This window comes from Bemisia tabaci, chromosome 7 (genome assembly GCF_918797505.1).
Source record: "Bemisia tabaci chromosome 7, PGI_BMITA_v3".
In the NCBI taxonomy this organism is placed as follows: domain Eukaryota; kingdom Metazoa; phylum Arthropoda; class Insecta; order Hemiptera; family Aleyrodidae; genus Bemisia; species Bemisia tabaci.
In genome coordinates, this window is record NC_092799.1 from 8,442,313 (window position 1) to 8,464,285 (window position 21,973).

Genomic DNA, 21,973 nt, shown 5'->3' on the forward strand with positions numbered 1-21,973 from the left:
GACCCTTTGCGAGAGGGATGTATTGGGGATTCGAGAAAAACCCGTTAAGTCTGCCGGTCACGGAAGATTCCCACTGTATCGTTCTCTAACTTTCAGAAGGATCAGTTCTGGAGTTTATGGGTGTTCTTTAGGTGTCATTTGATGTCGTTTTATTTTTATTTTTTCACTCTAATGATCGTATTGCTCGGCGTGTGTTCATGGCGTTTTTCCTTGGCGTGGCAGGTCGCTAGGCAGTGTCGATTCTCAAGTTGCTAGGGTTTCGTCTATTGAGAGCTTTGTGAAACAATCAGTGGCGTGGCGTGCTTTGCGATCTATCGATATTTCCCCGTTTGAAATGAAGGTGTTCGCTGTGTATCGATACTTTTCCATAGGTTTAAATGGCCGATCAATCGATAAATCGCAAAGCACGCCACGCCACTGGAAATAATCAGTATATATTGGAGCAGACTGTCTCACCTATAGAATCGATTATTTAATTGATTTGAATAGACATTGCTTCCAGCGTGCAAGAATCGTCACTATTTGAATCCCATGAGACGCGCGTTGCCTTTCTCTTTGATATACATTCAAAAAGAAGAAATACAATGGGAAATGTTCATATTAGTACATACGCCGAAAAAAAGGGATGCTGCTTTAACATTCTGGATGTAAAAAAGTGTGCGACAACTCACAAAACGCTGAATTAACCGTAGCAGTTAGTTTTACATCTTGACATCGCTAAAGTAACTGCGGTAGTGGTTCATTCAACGTTTTGTGAATTTTCGCGCACTTTTTACACCCAGAGTGTTAAATCAGCATTCTTTTTTTTTCGGTGCACCATGATTTTCCATGTCCCATTTTTCCCCTGTCTTCAGTTTTAACGTGGTTTCATTTCCATATTTATTATTTTTCTTCAGTTTCAATTAAGAAAATCCACTTTTAGTTCATTCACCCTTTTGATCTCTTATCTAAACTCTCAATGATGATTTCTTGATCAATAAAATTAGAGATAGCCGGATCGGACGAGGAACTTAACACCTGACGGCGTAACCGAAGATGTCACAGAGGCTATAAAAGCCTTTACTAGCAAATGACTCGCGAGGAGTGACGCACAGGAAGTTCTAGGAATGAAGAAAATATCCAGCAACACCAATTTTGCCTCTGACGTGGTGTTTAAGGTCGGTTTATGTATGCCCTTGGTACCGGGTGACATAAAAAAATAAAAAAAATAAAAAAAAAAAAAAAAATCAGAATTGAAGTCTTTTTCTACATTTTAGATCCGAAAACCTATGTCACACTCCTCGCTTATTTTCGAGCGTTTTTCAATCAAGTCTAAATGTTAGCTTCTGAACTGTTTTAAAAATAAGTGTCTTTCCTTGCATCCCAAAATGATCAGTGCTTTTTATCTTGTGAATCTTGTGTTGCGAACATAATGATCCCTCCCTGTCATTTTTAACATGCTACCGAAACCGGCATATTTAGCTCATATCATTTGACGTGGTGCCTCTATATTTCGGTCTCTTATATTCAAGTCTTGTTTAAAATCGTGCCTTCAACCCTCATAAATGCTCTACATTGCTCAACAGAAAGTGAAAAATTATGAATAGAGTTCAGGAAGGATTAAAGAAGATTGTGAATGGTGTAGAAATTATTTTATTTTTTCCTTCAAATTCTTTATCATTAGTGGTATGCAGAGTTATTCCTACAGATTTTCATCCACGAGGGACATGAAAATTGATTATATATCTGTGGACTTTTGACGATGGATTCACGCCAAAAACGATCAAAGAAGAGGCACATAGAACTTTGGTGACATTTTAAAATAATTTAATAAATAAATTTAATCTAAATTTAATTTAATTTAATTTGTTAAAATGAAAACTTGGAAAAAGTAGAATTAGGAATCCGTATTCGTCCATTGGGTGTAAAATTGAAACAAAGTGCTAAGAGAGAAAGTTGGACCAACTTTCTGGAAGGAGTTCATCGTCTGCGGGATCATCCTATGTGTCATATTCAATCGAGGTCTTCAAAGACTCCTGCCGTCGGAAAGAACTCAATGTACCAATAGTTGATTCCTCTTGGAACTTTAAAGACTTTATTGTCACCCCAGCTGTCCCAGGTGTTCACAGCGAGCCAATATTTGACGTCGTTCTCCACTCCCCATCCGATCAACTTCATGTACTTATAGAAGCTCAAAAATTTCGCTTTTCGATCGACCCAGTATATTCCTGAAAAAATGTATCAAAATATTAAATGCAAACTCATCAGCAAACGCTTTTTTTAATCTGTGAAAAATTTTAATAGATGACCGATTTTGAAACTCATTAAAGAGCATGTTTGTAAACTCCTACCCAAAATGATCCGAAAATTGGGCAAGAGAAAAGTAAGACTGTTTTATTCGGAGAAAAACTGTGCAGAATATACCAGATTGCTCTACATGTCATTTTAAATTAATTATTGCTCCAAAATTATTCTGCCTCGAAAAAAAAATGTTTATTTCATCGATTGCTGAACTGCGAAACCACGCATCTCCGTATACGACGTTGCAGACTTCCGGTCATACTTTATTTTTTCTTTGAAAAACTAGTCTACGTTATTTCTTGAAAAAGTTCTTCAATTATCTTCTCGTTTGGAGGAATTTTTTGTATACATCAAGCTATAAAGTTAGGTACATTTTATCACCGAACTTGGCTGGCTAAGCTGTAGAGAACACGGTAATTGATTAAAAAATCGAGCTCGATTTCTTAATCAAATACCATGCTCTACCAAGTTAGCTTGCTGCTCTCCGAGAAAATATGTATAATAGGAGCGGAAATTTTGAAACACTGCATTTGAGATACGCGGTTCCGCACTTTGGCCATCAATATACGGTAATGATACAAAAGAGCCAGTGACTCACTACCTATTTAACCACTCATATTTTATCAGCGCTTTCGACCTTCATTATATGAGTATATTTCAAGTATATGTACTTAAAGTATAATTTACCTTTTGGTTTCTCAAGTAAGTCCTCAAACAATTCCATTGATGTTGCCACGGATCCGTAGGTCATTATTTCATTCCGAATGATATATTCTTCGTCGGACACCCAATACCAGGTTGTTGCTGAAACAACATAAACAAATAAAGAGTGAACAAAAATTAAGTAAAAATTTCCATCATTAAACGATAAAATATGAAAACATTAGATAGTGGATCCTAACGTGTCCGTCTGTTCGTGTCCACGACGTAAACTCTTTCACTTATGCATGCATTTGCACACATCTATCGGCGAAACTACGCATTGGCAATTCTTGTAAGTTGCCAACACTGTCCCTCCTACATTTAAAAGTATGTTAAACAATCGATTCTTGGTGAAGTAGCTTGTCTCACTAAAATCGATATTTTTAAATGGATTTAAATGGAGGAAAAGCAGTGTTACCAACTGGCAAAGTTTCCGCTGCCACAGTTCACATTGCCTAATTTCCTGTCGCTTTTTTTGTCCTTAATAGATAACTTAACATCATGACTAGTGTCGAGGCGTCAATGATCGATCATCGATATTTCCCCATTTGAAGCTACGGTAAAGAATCGATTATTAATGTTTTCGTTATGAACACCCTGTCTATCGATCCTTCTCCATAAGTGTAAATGACAGATCAATCGCGATACATCGCATATCACGCCACGCCATTGATCGTAACGTGAAATTTTTCGTGAATTATTCGTGGTTCATTTTTTTAATACGAAGGGCTAAAGTGTGGAACCACATATCTCCTTTTGCGACGTTGCAAAATTCCTGTCATACTTTATGTTTTCTTCAGAAAAGTAGTCAGCCTATTCTCTTGAAAACTTCCTTTATTTTTAATCTCTAATGGCAGAATATTCTGTATAGATTTCAAGCCATGAAATTCGCTTGTTTCCTTGTAAATAAATAAAGCAAGCAAGACAATTAGACAAAGTTTTTATATTCAGGCTAAATTCTGGTGAATCCCTTCAAATTCAACCGTACAAGTATATTTTCCATAGAGAAAACTTAGATTGACCAACGTATCCTGAAAAGGATCGTGGTTGCATAGAGAAAAAAAAAGGAGGTGTTTGCATTTCGGGCATCTTGGAATTTTTTGATGACTTGATGACGTAGGTGGGTACAGCGACGTTTAGCTAAATATTAAAAACGGACCATAATGTCCGATTTTTTTACTTAAATCAACTCATTATATAATTTCAAGCACTTTTTATAGAATGACTTTTTTCCTTAAATTACACCATTTCCAAGAAAATCGACAGGATAAAAACGTCGCCTGTACCCACCTACGTCATCAAGTCATCAAAAAATTCCAAGATGCCCGAAATGCAAACACCTCCTTTTTTTCTCTATGTCGTGGTTGCATCCCAGCTAAGCTAATTGAGAGCAAGATAGTGCCCACTTACTTCTTTTACGATCCGCGTCCAAAGATTTTCGGTATTTGGGGTTGGAGCATTTCTTAGGACATACTCGATCGTAATATAATTCTTCGTTGCAGGGTTTTAACTTTTTGCCGTGACCGTTTTGATAGGTGTGGTAGGTGTCATTACTGTGAAAGCATGGCTGGTCAGGATTGGGGTAGCAACCCTAAAACCGAGAGGAAACTATTGGTCAGTTTTTGCCAAAGAAACTTTAAAAAAAATCGACTAAGAATAATAGAAAGGTGAGACAAACAAAAATTATCTAAACCTAAAAAGCACGCACCATTTTGCAATTGGGAACTACAATTTCTGGCTTCTTTATGAAAACACCTATGGATGTAGGGAAACAAATGGTGCATGCATTATTTTTACAGTGAGTTAGAAATGTTAGTTCCTAATTGCAAAAAGCAGTCCATATGTCGTATAAGCCTTCAAAAGTTGCAAGCTTTCTTCGATAAACCACTAACTTTCAAGGAAATATATGCATGCTTTTCATCAAATTCTTCCGATGATTTTATTCGAAAGTTTATTGACAGCGTTACAAAATTTTATTGAGGAAATTCCATAACTTCTCTAATTTAGCTTGTTAAACTTTGGCTTACGAATGTTAATACAACGCTATTAATTAAACAGGGGGCTATGCCCCCTGGCCGCTACGCGGCCCAACCCCCAGAGGGCGCTTCGCGCTCTATTAGGCCCGCTTTGACATAAGAACAACCAAAAAATGAAAAGATTTTCATACTTGGCTCTCATTTGTCCAATCTTCCCCTGGCCGGGAGCGATTTAAACCAATAAGAATCGAATAAAAAAATCGACATTTATTTCATACTTCTCGCAAACATTGAAAGGAAACGAAACAAAGCGTTTCATCGCTGTTGGATAGTCTTCGCCAAAGGAGCATACCTTCTACTCACCTTCCTTACCCTACCAACAAACCAAGATGCTGCATTTCCCCCCTAGTTCAATTTTCCGCTAAATTTGAAATTCCCGCCATTTTTTACTGGCGGGAATTTCAAATGTTGTCCCCCTTTTTAAGCTTTCTGGTCTTCTCTTATATAAAAAAACCTAAGTTCTGTTTCCAAAATCTGCTTATAGCGGGCTCTTTTAGGACCTATCACCTGTCGCTAACCGCAAGAATCATGGAAATCGGCTTGGTAGAACGCTCAAACGAGCTATGACAAAAATTATAAATTTACATTGTTTAAATGGGAAAATTCGCAACTTTTCCATGTAATGTAAAAATAACTGGGTCATATTTTGAAAATCTGAATAAAGCGGGCTCATAAAGAGACTATTGCCCGTCGATAGCCGCAAATATTATGAAAATCGGCCCGGTAGAATGCTGGAACTAAGCGTTACCAGTTATGCAAAATTAGGAGGCTTCGGAGCTTATAGTATAGACAAGGCAGAATATCAATTTACAAATAGTTGAGGGAAAAATTCTAAAATTTTCTTGACAAGTGGCGAACTTCATGAGAATCCGCCTATCATTGAAGAGGGGAAGGGCGTGAAATTTTAAAAAAAAAATTTAAAAAAAAATTGTCAAGTGTCATCCCTATCCTGTAGCACGGAGAGGTTACAACCTCATTCATGATAGAAAACAATTAATATTTTGTCCCTCATAGTCTAATATTACTCTTGAAATTTTTGACGTTACACTGATACAAATATAGGAGTTCATTAATCATAATTCCTCGTAGTGCATTTATATCTTCCTCAGCATAGGTTAAAATAACGTGTGGATCAAAAAACCCAATGAACTCTCATTGGATGCACTCCTCGCGGCTAAGAAGGCCCCGACCCCCTTCACCGAAGAAAAAGTGAAGTTAATTTAAAATTCTTGATGTAAAAAAAATTATGCGAGGACTTATAAAATGCTGATTTACCCGCCACAATATAGGTACTTCAGTATCGACCACCTATGGTCGAGATATCCCGACTGGCGGGTAATTCAGCATTTTATAAGTTCTTGCCCACTTTTTTACATTCAGAATGTGAAAACAACTTCACTTTTTTCGGTTTTTCCTTCAATGACACACTCTTTTCATGCTTGCATAATTCCTTCGAGTGTAGTGTATTTCACTCCTCTGCCTAGAGTCATTCATTCCGGCTAAACTTTCCTTCTTTTAACTAACAAGAACTCCAAATAAACGGCCAATTTCTGACAGTGTATCCCTGGGACACACTAATTTCTGTCCAAGAAACAATTAATCTCGAATGCAGAGTTAATTTGACTGCATTTTGCAATTTTGAACTATAAATTCTGGCTCTTCTGGAAAAACACTTAAGCGCATAGGGAAACTAATGCCACAAACGTTCTTTTTAAACCAGGTTAGAATTCACAGTTCCAAATTGCAAAATGTAGTCCAATTAAGACCTGTAAGTCTAATCCTTTCGCACGAACCTTCTTTGAGCCATAGGCACCGCCGGTGGGGATCCCATGGTCCACAGTATAATTCCAGGATTTCTGAATGCGGGGTTCATTGGTGCAGGTTTCCGCACAGGTCAGAACATATTGTGACAAGGGCTCCTTCACGGCTCCGTTCGAGAAAATGCACATCCGGTCCGTCATAATCGAGGCAACCACTGCTGGCTGTAAAAAAGGAAAAGTAACTTTTGCAATTTTCAAAATCAGCAATGGGCCTATAAACACCCTGGTAAAACTTGGCGATAGGAGCTGCGTTTCAAAATACCATAGGAGTTCTTAAAGCCGACTAAAGAAGGCTATTGAAAATCATATAGCTGGCTGTAGAAAGAGGAGCAAATCATACATATAGCCGGGCTATACGATGCTAAAAAAAAGTATACAGTCGGGCTATAGTTCCTATCGCTGGGCTTTACACTTTATCACCATTGGCTATAAAAGGCTATAAGAAATTGTGTAGAAATTCGTGTGCTTTGGAAATCATAAAGTTTGATACGGAACTACCTTAATATTTACAAAACATACATTATATTTTACTTTAAAACCTATTTGTTTTTCATTAATTAAAATGAGAATAATCCACACAAAGTGTGCAAACATTTCAAAATCATGAGTTAAAAAACGCTGACTCCGCGAGAATAAATATTAGAGCCCAACACAACGCGGAGCGGCGACGCGATGCACTAGCGCCTACAAACCTAACAGGGATACTTCACGCATTGCGCAATGCGTGAAGTATCCCTGTTAGGTTTGTAGGTGCCAATGCGCGTTTCGCGCTCTCTGCCTGCCCGCGGCGCCGCAGCGTGCCACGGCGTCTGAAACAACTATTTCACACCAGAGGTATTGCACAGTAAAATAAGAAATTGAAGGCGCTCCGACATATTAAGAATGACCGGCATCCTTCAAAAGTACGGAGCTTTCCTCACAAAATAAATCAAGATACTACGGCACAAAAAGAGAGCGGTAGTCAAAAAACTAACTAAGTCCTGGTATCCATATTTAGTAACGCTTAGTATAAACTTTATCGTCTGATTGTTGCTTAATCTCCATCGGCTATAAAAGGCTATAAGAAATTGTACGGCCGGCTACTGAAGCTATTGGAAATCTTAGAGCCGGCTTTAGGTCTATAGTATTTTGGTCTAACGCCAATTTTTACCAGAGCAAGACGGTCATTTTTCTATAAACAGAACTATATGAAAATTATGAAGCGCTGAATCTTCTAGACGCCAAGAATCTTCTAGATCAGTTTCCAGAACACGTTGTATCATCGCTTCCTTTCTCGATCAGTGCCGACCGATGCCAACCGTGCAAATTGGGAATTCCCCGATCACGAACTGCCGCCCCCATTCGAACAAAGCGTCGATGAGGCGTGCAGGTCGGTTATTTGGAACACCCTGTATCCGCGCTATCCGCCTCCGACAGGGACGACTGCTGCAAACCGTAAAAATTGAAAATTCACCAAGTGGATACCGGGCTCCTTAGCAACAAGGATCCGTGGAAGATTGGGATCACTTTTAGGAACACGCTGTATCTACGCACTCTCCTTTTTTCGGGATGACTGCTGCCAACCATGAAAATTGAGACTTCACCGAGTTCATAGTTGGCTCCTTGGCAAGTGGGATCCCTGGAAAATCGAGATCACCTTTAGGAACACTCTGTATCTACACACTCTCCTTTATTCCGAATGACTGCTGCCAACCGCGCTAATTGAGAAGTCACCGTAACCAAAGCGTGCCTCTCTTGCCAGCAAGCATCCAAGAATCTTCGAGATCAGTTTTCGGAACACGCTGTATCATCGCTTCCTTTCTCGATCAGTGCTGACCGATGCCAACCGTGCAAATTGGGAATTCCCCGATCACGAACTGCCGCCCCCATGCGAACAAAGCGTCGATGAGCCGTGCAGGTCGGCTATTTGGAACACCCTGTATCCGCGCTTTCCGCCTCAAATGGGGACGACTGCTGCTAACCATGAAAACTGAAAATTCACCAAGTTGATACCGGGATCCTTAGCAACAAGGATCCGTGGAAGATTGGGAGCACATTTAGGAACAAGCTGTATCCAAGCACTCTCCTTTTTTCGGGATGATTGCTGCCAACCATGAAAATTGAGACTTCACCGAGTTCAAAGTGGGCTCCTGGGCAACATGGATCCCTGGAAAATCGAGATCACCTTTAGGAACACTCTGTATCCACACACTCTCCTTTATTCCGAATGACTGCTGCCAACCGCGGAAATTGAGAAACCACTTTAACTAAAGCGTGCCTCTCTTGGCAGCAAGCATCCAAGAATCTTCTAGATCAGTTTTCGGATCACGCTGTATCATCGCTTCCTTTCTCGATCAGGGCTGACCGATGCCAACCGTGCAAATTGGGAATTCCCCGACCACGAACTGCCGCCCCCATTCGAACAAAGCGTCGATGAGCCGTGCAGGTCGGCTATTTGGAACACCCTGTAACCGCGCTTCCCGCCTCCAACGGAGACGACTGCTGCCAACCGTGAAAATTGAAAATTCACCAAGTGGATACCGGGCACCTTAGCAACATGGATCCGTGGAAGATTGGGATCACCTTTAGGAAGACGCTGTATCTACGCACTCTCCTTTTTTCGGGATGACTGCTGCCAAGCATGAAAATTGAGACTTCACAGAGTTCATAGTTGGCTCCTGGGCAACTGGGATCCCTGGAAAATCGAGATCACCTTTAGGAACACTCTGTATCTACACACTCTCCTTTATTCCGAATGACTGCTGCCAACCGCGGAAATTGAGAAACCACTGTAACTAAAGCGTTTCTCTCTTGGCAGCAAGCATCCAAGAATCTTCTAGATCAGTTTTCGGATCACGCTGTATCATCGCTTCCTTTCTCGATCAGGGCTGACCGATGCCAACCGTGCAAATTGGGAATTCCCCGACCACGAACTACCGCCCCCATTCGAACGAAGCGTCGATGAGCCGTTTAGGTCGGCTATTTGGAACACCCTGTAACCGCGCTTCCCGCCTCCGACGGAGACGACTGCTGCCAACCGTGAAAATTGAAAATTCACCAAGTGGATACCTGGCTCCTTAGCAACATGGATCTGTGGAAGATTGGGATCACTTTTAGGAACACGCTGTATCCACGCACTCTCCTTTTTTCGGGATGACTGCTGCCAACGATGAAAATTGAGACTTCACAGAGTTCATAGTTGGCTCCTGGGCAACTGGGATCCCTGGAAAATCGAGATCACCTTTAGGAACACTCTGTATCTACACACTCTCCTTTATTCCGAATGACTGCAGCCAACCGCGCAAATTGAGAAGTCACTGTAACTAAAGCGTGCCTCTCTTGGCAGCAAGCATCCAAGAATCTTCTAGATCAGTTTTCGGAAACCCGCTGTATCATCGCTTCCTTTCTCGATCAGTGCTGACCGATGCCAACCGTGCAAACTGGGAATTCCCCGACCACGAACTGCCGCCCCCATTCGAACAAAGCGTCGATGAGCCGTGCAGGTCGGCTATTTGGAACACCCTGTAACCGCGCTTCCCGCCTCCGACGGAGACGACTGCTGCCAACCGTGAAAATTGAAAATTCACCAAGTGGATACCGGTCTCCCTAGCAACAAGGATCAGTGGAAAATTGGGATCACTTTTAGGAACACGCTGTATCTACGCACTCTCCTTTTTTCGGGATGACTGCTGCCAACCATGAAAATTGAGACTTCACAGAGTTCATAGTTGGCTCCTGGGCAACTGGGATCCCTGGAAAATCGAGATCACCTTTAGGAACACTCTGTATCTACACACTCTCCTTTATTCCGTATGACTGCTGCCAACCGCGGAAATTGAGAAACCACTGTAACTAAAGCGTTTCTCTCTTGGCAGCAAGCATCCAAGAATCTTCTAGATCAGTTTTCGGATCACGCTGTATCATCGCTTCCTTTCTTGAATAGGGCTGACCGATGCCAACCGTGCAAAATGGGAATTCCCCGACCACGAACTACCGCCCCCATTCGGACAAAGCGTCGATGAGCCGTGCAGGTTGGCTATTTGGAACACCCTGTAACCGCGCTTCCCGCCTCCGACGGAGACGACTGCTGCCAACCGCGAAAATTGAAAAGTCACCAAGTTGATACCGGGCTTCTTAGCAACAAGGATCCGTGGAAGATTGGGATCACTTTTAGGAAGACGCTGTATCAACGCACTCTCCTTTTTTCGGGACGACTGCTGCCAACCATGAAAATTGAGACTTCACCGCGTTCCAAGTGGGCTCCTGGGCAACACGGATCCCTGGAAAATCGAGATCACCTTTAGGAACACTCTGTATCTACACACTCTCCTTTATTCCGAATGACTGCTGCCAACCGCGCAAATTGAGAAGTCACTGTAACTAAAGCGTGCCTCTCTTGGCAGCAAGCATCCAAGAATCTTCTAGATCAGTTTTCGGAAACCCGCTGTATCATCGCTTCCTTTCTCGATCAGTGCTGACCGATGCCAACCGTGCAAACTGGGAATTCCCCGACCACGAACTGCCGCCCCCATTCGAACAAAGCGTCGATGAGCCGTGCAGGTCGGTTATTTGGAACACCCTGTATCCGCGCTTTCTGCCTCCGACGGGGACGACTGCTGCCAACCGTGAAAATTGAAAATTCACCAAGTTGATACCGGGCTCCTTGGCAACAAGGATCCGTGGGAGATATGGATCACTTTTAGGAACACGGTGTATCTACGCATTTCTTTTTTTCGGGATGACTGCTGCCAACCATGAAAATTGAGACTTCACCGAGTTCATAGTTGGCTCCTTGGCAAGTGGGATCCCTGGAAAATCGAGATCACCTTTAGGAACACTCTGTATCTACACACTCTCCTTTATTCCGAATGATTGCCGCCAACCGCGCCTATTGAGAAACCACCGTAACCAAAGCGTTTCTCTCTTGGCAGCAAGCATCCAAGAATCTTCTAGATCAGTTTTCGGATCACGCTGTATCATCCCTTCCTTTCTCGATCAGTGCTGACCGATGCCAACCTTGCAAATTGGGAATTCCCCGATCACGAACTGCCGCCCCCATTCGAACAAAGCGTCGATGAGCCGTGCAGGTCGGTTATTTGGAACACCCTGTATCCGCGCTTTCTGCCTCCGACGGGGACGACTGCTGCCAACCGTGAAAATTGAAAATTCACCAAGTTGATACCGGGCTCCTTGGCAACAAGGATCCGTGGGAGATATGGATCACTTTTAGGAACACGGTGTATCTACGCATTTCTTTTTTTCGGGATGACTGCTGCCAACCATGAAAATTGAGACTTCACCGAGTTCATAGTTGGCTCCTTGGCAAGTGGGATCCCTGGAAAATCGAAATCACCTTTAGGAACACTCTGTATCTACACACTCTCCTTTATTCCGAATGATTGCCGCCAACCGCGCCTATTGAGAAACCACCGTAACCAAAGCGTTTCTCTCTTGGCAGCAAGCATCCAAGAATCTTCTAGATCAGTTTTCGGATCACGCTGTATCATCCCTTCCTTTCTCGATCAGTGCTGACCGATGCCAACCTTGCAAATTGGGAATTCCCCGATCACGAACTGCCGCCCCCATTCGAACAAAGCGTTGATGAGCCGTGCAGGTCGGTTATTTGGAACACCCTGTATCCGCGCTTTCTGCCTCCGACGGGGACGACTGCTGCCAACCGTGAAAATTGAAAATTCACCAAGTTGATACCGGTCTCCCTAGCAACAAGGATCAGTGGAAGATCGGGATCACTTTTAGGAACACGCTGTGTCTACGCACTCTCCTTTTTTCGGGATGACTGCTGCCAACCATGAAAATTGAGACTTCACCGAGTTCATTGTGGGCTCCTTGGCAACACGGATCCCTAGAAAATGGAGATCACCTTTAGGAACACTCTGTATCTACACACTCTCCTTTATTCCGAATGACTGCTGCCAACCACGGAAATTGAGAAGTCACTGTAACTAAAGCGTGCCTCTCTTGGCAGCAAGCATCCAAGAATCTTCTAGATCAGTTTTCGGAAACCCGCTGTATCATCGCTTCCTTTCTCGATCAGTGCTGACCGATGCCAACCGTGCAAACTGGGAATTCCCCGACCACGAACTGCCGCCCCCATTCGAACAAAGCGTCGATGAGCCGTGCAGGTCGGTTATTTGGAACACCCTGTATCCGCGCTTTCTGCCTCCGACGGGGACGACTGCTGCCAACCGTGAAAATTGAAAATTCACCAAGTGGATACCGGTCTCCCTAGCAACAAGGATCAGTGGAAAATTGGGATCACTTTTAGGAACACGCTGTATCTACGCACTCTCCTTTTTTCGGGATGACTGCTGCCAACCATGAAAATTGAGACTTCACAGAGTTCATAGTTGGCTCCTGGGCAACTGGGATCCCTGGAAAATCGAGATCACCTTTAGGAACACTCTGTATCTACACACTCTCCTTTATTCCGTATGACTGCTGCCAACCGCGGAAATTGAGAAACCACTGTAACTAAAGCGTTTCTCTCTTGGCAGCAAGCATCCAAGAATCTTCTAGATCAGTTTTCGGATCACGCTGTATCATCGCTTCCTTTCTTGAATAGGGCTGACCGATGCCAACCGTGCAAAATGGGAATTCCCCGACCACGAACTACCGCCCCCATTCGGACAAAGCGTCGATGAGCCGTGCAGGTTGGCTATTTGGAACACCCTGTAACCGCGCTTCCCGCCTCCGACGGAGACGACTGCTGCCAACCGCGAAAATTGAAAAGTCACCAAGTTGATACCGGGCTTCTTAGCAACAAGGATCCGTGGAAGATTGGGATCACTTTTAGGAAGACGCTGTATCTACGCACTCTCCTTTTTTCGGGACGACTGCTGCCAACCATGAAAATTGAGACTTCACCGCGTTCCAAGTGGGCTCCTGGGCAACACGGATCCCTGGAAAATCGAGATCACCTTTAGGAACACTCTGTATCTACACACTCTCCTTTATTCCGAATGACTGCTGCCAACCGCGCAAATTGAGAAGTCACTGTAACTAAACCGTGCCTCTCTTGGCAGCAAGCATCCAAGAATCTTCTAGATCAGTTTTCGGAAACCCGCTGTATCATCGCTTCCTTTCTCGATCAGTGCTGACCGATGCCAACCGTGCAAACTGGGAATTCCCCGACCACGAACTGCCGCCCCCATTCGAACAAAGCGTCGATGAGCCGTGCAGGTCGGTTATTTGGAACACCCTGTATCCGCGCTTTCTGCCTCCGACGGGGACGACTGCTGCCAACCGTGAAAATTGAAAATTCACCAAGTTGATACCGGGCTCCTTGGCAACAAGGATCCGTGGGAGATATGGATCACTTTTAGGAACACGGTGTATCTACGCATTTCTTTTTTTCGGGATGACTGCTGCCAACCATGAAAATTGAGACTTCACCGAGTTCATAGTTGGCTCCTTGGCAAGTGGGATCCCTGGAAAATCGAGATCACCTTTAGGAACACTCTGTATCTACACACTCTCCTTTATTCCGAATGATTGCCGCCAACCGCGCCTATTGAGAAACCACCGTAACCAAAGCGTTTCTCTCTTGGCAGCAAGCATCCAAGAATCTTCTAGATCAGTTTTCGGATCACGCTGTATCATCCCTTCCTTTCTCGTTCAGTGCTGACCGATGCCAACCTTGCAAATTGGGAATTCCCCGATCACGAACTGCCGCCCCCATTCGAACAAAGCGTCGATGAGCCGTGCAGGTCGGTTATTTGGAACACCCTGTATCCGCGCTTTCTGCCTCCGACGGGGACGACTGCTGCCAACCGTGAAAATTGAAAATTCACCAAGTTGATACCGGGCTCCTTGGCAACAAGGATCCGTGGGAGATATGGATCACTTTTAGGAACACGGTGTATCTACGCATTTCTTTTTTTCGGGATGACTGCTGCCAACCATGAAAATTGAGACTTCACCGAGTTCATAGTTGGCTCCTTGGCAAGTGGGATCCCTGGAAAATCGAAATCACCTTTAGGAACACTCTGTATCTACACACTCTCCTTTATTCCGAATGATTGCCGCCAACCGCGCCTATTGAGAAACCACCGTAACCAAAGCGTTTCTCTCTTGGCAGCAAGCATCCAAGAATCTTCTAGATCAGTTTTCGGATCACGCTGTATCATCCCTTCCTTTCTCGATCAGTGCTGACCGATGCCAACCTTGCAAATTGGGAATTCCCCGATCACGAACTGCCGCCCCCATTCGAACAAAGCGTCGATGAGCCGTGCAGGTCGGTTATTTGGAACACCCTGTATCCGCGCTTTCTGCCTCCGACGGGGACGACTGCTGCCAACCGTGAAAATTGAAAATTCACCAAGTTGATACCGGTCTCCCTAGCAACAAGGATCAGTGGAAGATCGGGATCACTTTTAGGAACACGCTGTGTCTACGCACTCTCCTTTTTTCGGGATGACTGCTGCCAACCATGAAAATTGAGACTTCACCGAGTTCATTGTGGGCTCCTTGGCAACACGGATCCCTAGAAAATGGAGATCACCTTTAGGAACACTCTGTATCTACACACTCTCCTTTATTCCGAATGACTGCTGCCAACCACGGAAATTGAGAAGTCACTGTAACTAAAGCGTGCCTCTCTTGGCAGCAAGCATCCAAGAATCTTCTAGATCAGTTTTCGGAAACCCGCTGTATCATCGCTTCCTTTCTCGATCAGTGCTGACCGATGCCAACCGTGCAAACTGGGAATTCCCCGACCACGAACTGCCGCCCCCATTCGAACAAAGCGTCGATGAGCCGTGCAGGTCGGCTATTTGGAACACCCTGTAACCGCGCTTCCCGCCTTCGACGGAGACGACTGCTGCGAACCGTGAAAATTGAAAATTCACCAAGTTGATACCGGGCTCCTTGGCAACAAGGATCCGTGGGAGATATGGATCACTTTTAGGAACACGGTGTATCTACGCATTTCTTTTTTTCGGGATGACTGCTGCCAACCATGAAAATTGAGACTTCACCGAGTTCATAGTTGGCTCCTTGGCAAGTGGGATCCCTGGAAAATCGAGATCACCTTTAGGAACACTCTGTATCTACACACTCTCCTTTATTCCGAATGATTGCCGCCAACCGCGCCTATTGAGAAACCACCGTAACCAAAGCGTTTCTCTCTTGGCAGCAAGCATCCAAGAATCTTCTAGATCAGTTTTCGGATCACGCTGTATCATCCCTTCCTTTCTCGATCAGTGCTGACCGATCCCAACCTTGCAAATTGGGAATTCCCCGATCACGAACTGCCGCCCCCATTCGAACAAAGCGTCGATGAGCCGTGCAGGTCGGCAATTTGGAACACCCTGTAACCGCGCTTTCTGCCTCCGACGGGGACGACTGCTGCCAACCGTGAAAATTGAAAATTCACCAAGTTGATACCGGGATCCTTAGCAACAAGGATCCGTGGAAGATATGGAACACTTTTAGGAACAAGCTGTATCTACGCACTCTCCTTTTTTCGGGATGACTGCTGCCAACCATGAAAATTGAGACTTCACCGAGTTCATAGTTGGCTCTTTGGCAAGTGGGATCCCTGGAAAATCGAGATCACCTTTAGGAAAACTCTGTATCTACACACTCTCCTTTATTCCGAATGACTGCTGCCAACCGCGGAAATTGAGAAACCACTTTAACTAAAGCGCACCTCTCTTGGCAGCAAGCATCCAAGAATCTTCTAGATCAGTTTTCGGATCACGCTGTATCATCGCTTCCTTTCTCGATCAGGGCTGACCGATGGCACCCGTGCAAATTGGGAATTCCCCGACCACGAACTGCCGCCCCCATTCGAACAAAGCGTCGATGGGCCGTGCAGGTCGGCTATTTGGAACACCCTGTAACCGCGCTTCCCGCCTCCGACGGAGACGACTGCTGCCAACCGTGAAAATTGTAAATTCACCAAGTGGATACCGGGCTCCTTAGCAACAAGGATCCGTGGAAGATTGGGATCACTTTTAGGAACACACTGTATCTACGCACTCTCCTTTTTTCGGGATGACTGCTGCCAACCATGAAAATTGAGACTTCACCGAGTTCAAAGTGGGCTCCTGGGCAACACGGATCCCTGTAAAATCGAGATCACCTTTAGGAACACTCTGTATCTACAATCTCCTATAATCCGAATGACTGCTGCCAACCGCGCAAATTGAGAAGTCACTGTAACTAAAGCGTGCCTCTCTTGGCAGCAAGCATCCAAGAATCTTCTAGATCAGTTTTCGGAAACCCGCTGTATCATCGCTTCCTTTCTCGATCAGTGCTGACCGATGCCAACCGTGCAAACTGGGAATTCCCCGACCACGAACTGCCGCCCCCATTCGAACAAAGCGTCGATGAGCCGTGCAGGTCGGTTATTTGGAACACCCTGTATCCGCGCTTTCTGCCTCCGACGGGGACGACTGCTGCCAACCGTGAAAATTGAAAATTCACCAAGTTGATACCGGGCTCCTTGGCAACAAGGATCCGTGGGAGATATGGATCACTTTTAGGAACACGGTGTATCTACGCATTTCTTTTTTTCGGGATGACTGCTGCCAACCATGAAAATTGAGACTTCACCGAGTTCATAGTTGGCTCCTTGGCAAGTGGGATCCCTGGAAAATCGAGATCACCTTTAGGAACACTCTGTATCTACACACTCTCCTTTATTCCGAATGATTGCCGCCAACCGCGCCTATTGAGAAACCACCGTAACCAAAGCGTTTCTCTCTTGGCAGCAAGCATCCAAGAATCTTCTAGATCAGTTTTCGGATCACGCTGTATCATCCCTTCCTTTCTCGATCAGTGCTGACCGATGCCAACCTTGCAAATTGGGAATTCCCCGATCACGAACTGCCGCCCCCATTCGAACAAAGCGTCGATGAGCCGTGCAGGTCGGCAATTTGGAACACCCTGTAACCGCGCTTCCCGCCTCCGACGGGGACGACTGCTGCCAACCGTGAAAATTGAAAATTCACCAAGTTGATACCGGGCTCCTTAGCAACAAGGATCCGTGGAAGATTGGGATCACTTTTAGGAACAGGCTGTATTTACGCACTCTCCTTTTTTCGGGATGACTGCTGCCAACCATGAAAATTGAGACTTCACCGAGTTCAAAGTGGGCTCCTGGGCAACATGGATCCCTGGAAAATCGAGATCACCTTTAGGAACACTCTGTATCTACACACTCTCCTTTATCCCGAATGACTGCTGCCAACCGCGGAAATTGAGAAACCACTTTAACTAAAGCGTGCCTCTCTTGGCAGCAAGCATCCAAGAATCTTCTAGATCAGTTTTCGGATCACGCTGTATCATCGCTTCCTTTCTCGATCAGGGCTGACCGATGCCAACCGTGCAAATTGGGAATTCCCCGACCACGAACTGCCGCCCCCATTCGAACAAAGCGTCGATGAGCCGTGCAGGTCGGCTATTTGGAACACCCTGTAACCGCGCTTCCTGCCTCCGACGGAGACGACTGCTGCCAACCGTGAAAATTGAAAATTCACCAAGTGGATACCGGGCACCTTAGCAACATGGATCCGTGGAAGATTGGGATCACTTTTAGGAAGACGCTGTATCTACGCACTCTCCTTTTTTCGGGATGACTGCTGCCAACCATGAAAATTGAGACTTCACAGAGTTCATAGTTGGCTCCTGGGCAACTGGGATCCCTGGAAAATCGAGATCACCTTTAGGAACACTCTGTATCTACACACTCTCCTTTATTCCGTATGACTGCTGCCAACCGCGGAAATTGAGAAACCACTGTAACTAAAGCGTTTCTCTCTTGGCAGCAAGCATCCAAGAATCTTCTAGATCAGTTTTCGGATCACGCTGTATCATCGCTTCCTTTCTTGAATAGGGCTGACCGATGCCAACCGTGCAAATTGGGAATTCCCCGACCACGAACTACCGCCCCCATTCGAACAAAGCGTCGATGAGCCGTGCAGGTTGGCTATTTGGAACACCCTGTAACCGCGCTTCCCGCCTCCGACGGAGACGACTGCTGCCAACCGCGAAAATTGAAAAGTCACCAAGTTGATACCGGGCTCCTTGGCAACAAGGATCCGTGGGAGATATGGATCACTTTTAGGAACACGGTGTATCTACGCATTTCTTTTTTTCGGGATGACTGCTGCCAACCATGAAAATTGAGACTTCACCGAGTTCATAGTTGGCTCCTTGGCAAGTGGGATCCCTGGAAAATCGAGATCACCTTTAGGAACACTCTGTATCTACACACTCTCCTTTATTCCGAATGATTGCCGCCAACCGCGCCTATTGAGAAACCACCGTAACCAAAGCGTTTCTCTCTTGGCAGCAAGCATCCAAGAATCTTCTAGATCAGTTTTCGGATCACGCTGTATTATCCCTTCCTTTCTCGATCAGTGCTGACCGATGCCAACCTTGCAAATTGGGAATTCCCCGATCACGAACTGCCGCCCCCATTCGAACAAAGCGTCGATGAGCCGTGCAGGTCGGTTATTTGGAACACACTGTATCCGCGCTTTCTGCCTCCGACGGGGACGACTGCTGCCAACCGTGAAAATTGAAAATTCACCAAGTTGATACCGGTCTCCCTAGCAACAAGGATCAGTGGAAAATTGGGATCACTTTTAGGAACACGCTGTATCTACGCACTCTCCTTTTTTCGGGATGACTGCTGCCAACCATGAAAATTGAGACTTCACCGAGTTCATTGTGGGCTCCTTGGCAACACGGATCCCTAGAAAATGGAGATCACCTTTAGGAACACTCTGTATCTACACACTCTCCTTTATTCCGAATGACTGCTGCCAACCACGGAAATTGAGAAGTCACTGTAACTAAAGCGTGCCTCTCTTGGCAGCAAGCATCCAAGAATCTTCTAGATCAGTTTTCGGAAACCCGCTGTATCATCGCTTCCTTTCTCGATCAGTGCTGACCGATGCCAACCGTGCAAACTGGGAATTCCCCGACCACGAACTGCCGCCCCCATTCGAACAAAGCGTCGATGAGCCGTGCAGGTCGGCTATTTGGAACACCCTGTAACCGCGCTTCCCGCCTTCGACGGAGACGACTGCTGCGAACCGTGAAAATTGAAAATTCACCAAGTTGATACCGGGCTCCTTGGCAACAAGGATCCGTGGGAGATTTGGATCACTTTTAGGAACACGGTGTATCTACGCATTTCTTTTTTTCGGGATGACTGCTGCCAACCATGAAAATTGAGACTTCACCGAGTTCATAGTTGGCTCCTTGGCAAGTGGGATCCCTGGAAAATCGAGATCACCTTTAGGAACACTCTGTATCTACACACTCTCCTTTATTCCGAATGATTGCCGCCAACCGCACCTATTGAGAAACCACCGTAACCAAAGCGTTTCTCTCTTGGCAGCAAGCATCCAAGAATCTTCTAGATCAGTTTTCGGATCACGCTGTATCATCCCTTCCTTTCTCGATCAGTGCTGACCGATGCCAACCTTGCAAATTGGGAATTCCCCGATCACGAACTGCCGCCCCCATTCGAACAAAGCGTCGATGAGCCGTGCAGGTCGGTTATTTGGAACACCCTGTATCCGCGCTTTCTGCCTCCGACGGGGACGACTGCTGCCAACCGTGAAAATTGAAAATTCACCAAGTTGATACCGGTCTCCCTAGCAACAAGGATCAGTGGAAGATCGGGATCACTTTTAGGAACACGCTGTATCTACGCACTCTCCTTTTTTCGGGATGACTGCTGCCAACCATGAAAATTGAGACTTCACCGAGTTCATTGTGGGCTCCTTGGCAACACGGATCCCTAGAAAATGGAGATCACCTTTAGGAACACTCTGTATCTACACACTCTCCTTTATTCCGAATGACTGCTGCCAACCACGGAAATTGAGAAGTCACTGTAACTAAAGCGTGCCTCTCTTGGCAGCAAGCATCCAAGAATCTTCTAGATCAGTTTTCGGAAACCCGCTGTATCATCGCTTCCTTTCTCGATCAGTGCTGACCGATGCCAACCGTGCAAACTGGGAATTCCCCGACCACGAACTGCCGCCCCCATTCGAACAAAGCGTCGATGAGCCGTGCAGGTCGGCTATTTGGAACACCCTGTAACCGCGCTTCCCGCCTTCGACGGAGACGACTGCTGCGAACCGTGAAAATTGAAAATTCACCAAGTTGATACCGGGCTCCTTGGCAACAAGGATCCGTGGGAGATATGGATCACTTTTAGGAACACGGTGTATCTACGCATTTCTTTTTTTCGGGATGACTGCTGCCAACCATGAAAATTGAGACTTCACCGAGTTCATAGTTGGCTCCTTGGCAAGTGGGATCCCTGGAAAATCGAGATCACCTTTAGGAACACTCTGTATCTACACACTCTCCTTTATTCCGAATGACTGCTGCCAACCGCGGAAATTGAGAAACCACTTTAACTAAAGCGCACCTCTCTTGGCAGCAAGCATCCAAGAATCTTCTAGATCAGTTTTCGGATCACGCTGTATCATCGCTTCCTTTCTCGATCAGGGCTGACCGATGGCACCCGTGCAAATTGGGAATTCCCCGACCACGAACTGCCGCCCCCATTCGAACAAAGCGTCGATGGGCCGTGCAGGTCGGCTATTTGGAACACCCTGTAACCGCGCTTCCCGCCTCCGACGGAGACGACTGCTGCCAACCGTGAAAATTGTAAATTCACCAAGTGGATACCGGGCTCCTTAGCAACAAGGATCCGTGGAAGATTGGGATCACTTTTAGGAACACACTGTATCTACGCACTCTCCTTTTTTCGGGATGACTGCTGCCAACCATGAAAATTGAGACTTCACCGAGTTCAAAGTGGGCTCCTGGGCAACATGGATCCCTGGAAAATCGAGATCACCTTTAGGAACACTCTGTATCTACACACTCTCCTTTATTCCGAATGAATCCGAATCTTACCTTTGAGTTTCAGGAGCCATCTGGCGCATCAAGCCCGATTTTTAGGCGTCATTGAAGATTTTTTAGAGGCCAAATTAACTTTTTGCCCATACATTATGGCGCATTTAGTGAAAAGTTAGATGCAAGATGTTTTCGTAACAGAATCAGTAAGTAGCTGTAATTTGGGGAAAACAAAAGCACAAATGATGAAATCGTGAAGAATAGAAAAAGCTTTCACTTGTGGTGCTGACAATTTCGAATAAT

The 21,973-nt window shown here is 45.2% G+C and overlaps 1 protein-coding gene across 2 annotated transcripts in view; it reads right to left on the reverse strand.

The window, feature by feature from the left end:
* Positions 1–21,973, reverse strand: part of LOC109032724 (cathepsin B-like cysteine proteinase 6) — a 361,957-nt gene that overhangs the window by 330,702 nt on the left and 9,282 nt on the right. The window contains exons 4-7 of one of the 2 annotated variants that reach the window (XM_072302631.1): positions 6,812–7,000; positions 4,393–4,573; positions 2,968–3,084; positions 1,979–2,207 (exon numbers count right to left, since the gene is read on the reverse strand). In XM_072302631.1, the coding sequence (XP_072158732.1) occupies positions 1,993–2,207; positions 2,968–3,084; positions 4,393–4,573; positions 6,812–7,000 (702 nt within the window). In that variant the 3' untranslated portion in view covers positions 1,979–1,992. Of the gene's footprint in view, positions 1–1,617; positions 2,208–2,967; positions 3,085–4,392; positions 4,574–6,811; positions 7,001–21,973 lie in introns of those variants that run through there. The other variant, XM_019044998.2, reaches the window with a different exon arrangement.